Raw genomic sequence first — 3,183 nt, 5'->3', positions numbered from 1 at the left:
GTGGAACCAATTAAATAAGAAACGAATGTTTAAAAAAACTTCCAAAATCACCTTAGATAAACGGCAAAAGTCAACAGACTTTTCAAAATGCAAAATATTGCCAAACAGGCGCTTTTGCATCTAGTTTCGAAACTAAATCATCCGCGATCGTCTTGTCTGTCTCACCTCACTCTTCTTGTCAGTCAGCTCGACTCACTCTCCTCACTGGAGAAATTAAATCTGATCTGAGATCAGGCACGTTCGGCACGCTGCATTGAGTAGCCGCGTTCAGTTTTTAATTGTAGTGTCTGTTCTTTTACTGAACTAAATTATTTTTATTTCTATAAAAAAATCAAAACGACGGTGGGGGTCGGTGCCGCGGTGGGCATGTGACGTAACCGGTGTTGCGGCTTAACACCGGTATCACCGTCAGCACCGTCTATTGTGGCAAGCCTAATGTCAATCATGATAACTGTTGTCATGGACAATTCTTAATTGGAGTTCAGACTTTGTCTTTGTTGTCAGTGTCACTCTTCTATATGCAGTGGGTGTTTTTAATATTGAATTTCATGTTTGAGCTATATTGGAGGCTTGAGGTCTATATAGGGAACGCAGCATTCTAGAGAAAATATCAGCTGACTTTTAAATAGGGCAAACAGTAAAACGGAACAAGCTTGCTTTTGTCCTGAATATTGTGAGTACTCTGACCTGTTTTGTGTCTGTTGATAGGACTAACATTTCCAGAATCCGAAATAGGAATTGTGTACAAAATGGTAAAACAAAGTAACGAAAGCCTAATGACACAAATATACAAATTTAGCATGACAGACCTCATGTAAATGAACACTTTTCAAATTTTCTTCTTGAAAACCATCTGAAAATAGCTAATTTTCTCTCCTAGGCCTAAGGTGCATTCACAATCATGAAATTTCATGGGCAAAAAAGGACCATTGTCTATCGTCAGTAGTGTAGCAAGGTATGAAGCACAGCACACGCTGAAGTCACTTTCAAACCAAGCAGCTTTCTGTTGGTCAGTAGCCGGGTTTCCATCCAAAGTTTCGAATTTAACTTCACATAAAATATTGCATAAAACATTTGTGAATAAGCACAGTTTCCATCAAACGAGTCAAGGAGAACAAAATAGTCACTTCCTGATAAACTGGCACTAAATATCAATAAGAAAAGTAGGAGAAGACACTGAATATAATAATGTTCATATATAATAAATTAGTTGCGCCTCACAGCGAGCAGACGAAAACACAATAAATGCGGTCATTGCTTTCGGAGGTGGATACCTGCTGTTTGGGAACAGTTGTGTAAGACAGTTCTTGGAGGCAATTATACAGAAATACTTTGACGACAGATTTTGCTCTGGCATTTCAGAATGACCATAACATCATTTCAGATGCTATGCAATTAGATTGGTCTGCTGGTTAGTCAAGTTATCCCGTCCCATAGTGCAAAGTCACATTACCTTTTTTGATGTGCATGGGGGAATTTATTTGGCAAATGCATTTCCATCTCCCATTATTCACATTAACCCTTTTCCGCACAAGTCAAAAACCACCTTAAGCGAACGTAAAAACTTTTCTTTGTGAATTAAGGGATTTTTTTGGGGGGATATTTGGCGTTTCCATCACTTTTCTTTTTTTTTTTTAGATTTTTTTTTGCCATTTTTGCCTTTATTATGACAGGACAGATCAGAACTGACAGGAAGCGAAGTGGGAGAGAGATAGGGAGCGGGAAAGGTCCTCAAGTCAGGATTCGAACTTGATGGCAGTAGTGCAACTGTGCTGTATCTCATTGCACTGCCCACAAGGCTATCAGCGCTGACTCCATCACTCGTTTCCTGTGATATACTTCAAAATGTGCATAAAAACAGGGTGATGGAAACATTGCTACTGTGGCAAATCTGTCTGACCAAATCTGAGAGAATTTCCTATCATATATTCTTCAAAAGGACTGGGTATCATCTGTGGAAATTTGCAGAACAATGAAAAATGTGTCCACACCTTAAGATACATAAATTAAGGATGGGTCAGGGTGAGTAGAGTTGAGTAGTCGTTCAGTAACCAACTAGTCAGGTTTGAACATTTGTAGTTTCGCACCTGTCTGGTAAAACTAAGCATGTTTTCAGTAGAATACTGACCACCCTGTATGTTTGATTGTGGTTGACAGTGAGTACATCAGTTTTGCCTATGAAATAATCTTAAAGCATTGCCGATGATCAGTTTCAAACAAAACGCTAAGTTTTTGAAGGACAATAAAGTTGAGGGCTGTTTTAGTACAAAAAAAAAAAAAAAAGAACCCAAATTCTGTACTTGCAGCCAAGTGGAGTTTTGCAAGAGTGTTTGATTTGTAGTGAACTACTAGTTGAGCAGCTTTGAATATGTAAGGTGATCTAGACTGTAGTAAGGGCAGGTCTGTGCAGTCTTGTTTCCCTAGTGCTGCAGTTCTTGAATCTAACACATGACCAGAGAGGTTATTGAGGGCGATGTGTTGATCACGCCAAGGTCAACGCTGAAACGGCCACTCCTTTATAACTCACAAGTCTATGTACTCAGTGACATGAATCCACGCTGTTAATTAGTAACAGAAGTGGAGGACCACTTCACTGAATTTTAATTAAGATGCAAATCACCACTTGAACTCTTGAGGTTTCTGTGAAGGGAGTCGTGTAAAATGAGGCCCCATTCCATTTCTTCATTATTTCTCATTTTCTTTCTTCCAAAAATTCAAAAGAAGCAGTTGTCAGTTCAATTCGGATGTTGCCTTTTTAAATGTCTTGTCATGTCTTTGCAGGTATCTTATCAGTCAAGGTGCAAACGTCGGTGTAGTAAACAGCGAGGGAGAAACGCCACTGGATATTGCAGAGGAGGAGGCCATGGAGGAGCTTCTGCAAAACGAGACATGTATAGTATAAAGACCCATTCATAATTAGTGCTGGGTAAAAAATATAGATATCTCGATATTAATCGATTCTCATTTTTACGGAATGATATCGATTCTTAAATCCCAAGAATCAATTCGTTTTCAGTTAATGGATGGAACACTGAAGCGCACCTCCCATCCAATATATCGCAATAAGCATTGTGTTTTGGTACTTTTAATGAAACAAAGTCTCAGATTTCAAATTCTGTCCATTGTATTGCAGTATTCAAACAATAAATGCCGTTTTGGCGCTGTTTAATGTGAAGTGACAGA

At 38.8% G+C, this 3,183-nt stretch overlaps 1 protein-coding gene across 1 annotated transcript in view; it reads left to right on the top strand.

The window, feature by feature from the left end:
• ppp1r12a (protein phosphatase 1, regulatory subunit 12A) overlaps nucleotides 1-3,183 on the top strand; it is a 109,146-nt gene that overhangs the window by 66,523 nt on the left and 39,440 nt on the right. Inside the window, exon 3 of the mRNA XM_016493751.1 lies at nucleotides 2,782-2,860. Within this exon, the coding sequence (XP_016349237.1) occupies nucleotides 2,782-2,860 (79 nt within the window). The remainder of the gene's footprint in view (nucleotides 1-2,781; nucleotides 2,861-3,183) is intronic.

This window comes from Sinocyclocheilus anshuiensis, unplaced genomic scaffold, assembly GCF_001515605.1.
Source record: "Sinocyclocheilus anshuiensis isolate Anshui unplaced genomic scaffold, SAMN03320099.WGS_v1.1 scaffold1003, whole genome shotgun sequence".
NCBI classification, from domain to species: domain Eukaryota; kingdom Metazoa; phylum Chordata; class Actinopteri; order Cypriniformes; family Cyprinidae; genus Sinocyclocheilus; species Sinocyclocheilus anshuiensis.
This window is presented reverse-complemented; position numbering and strand designations above follow the sequence as displayed.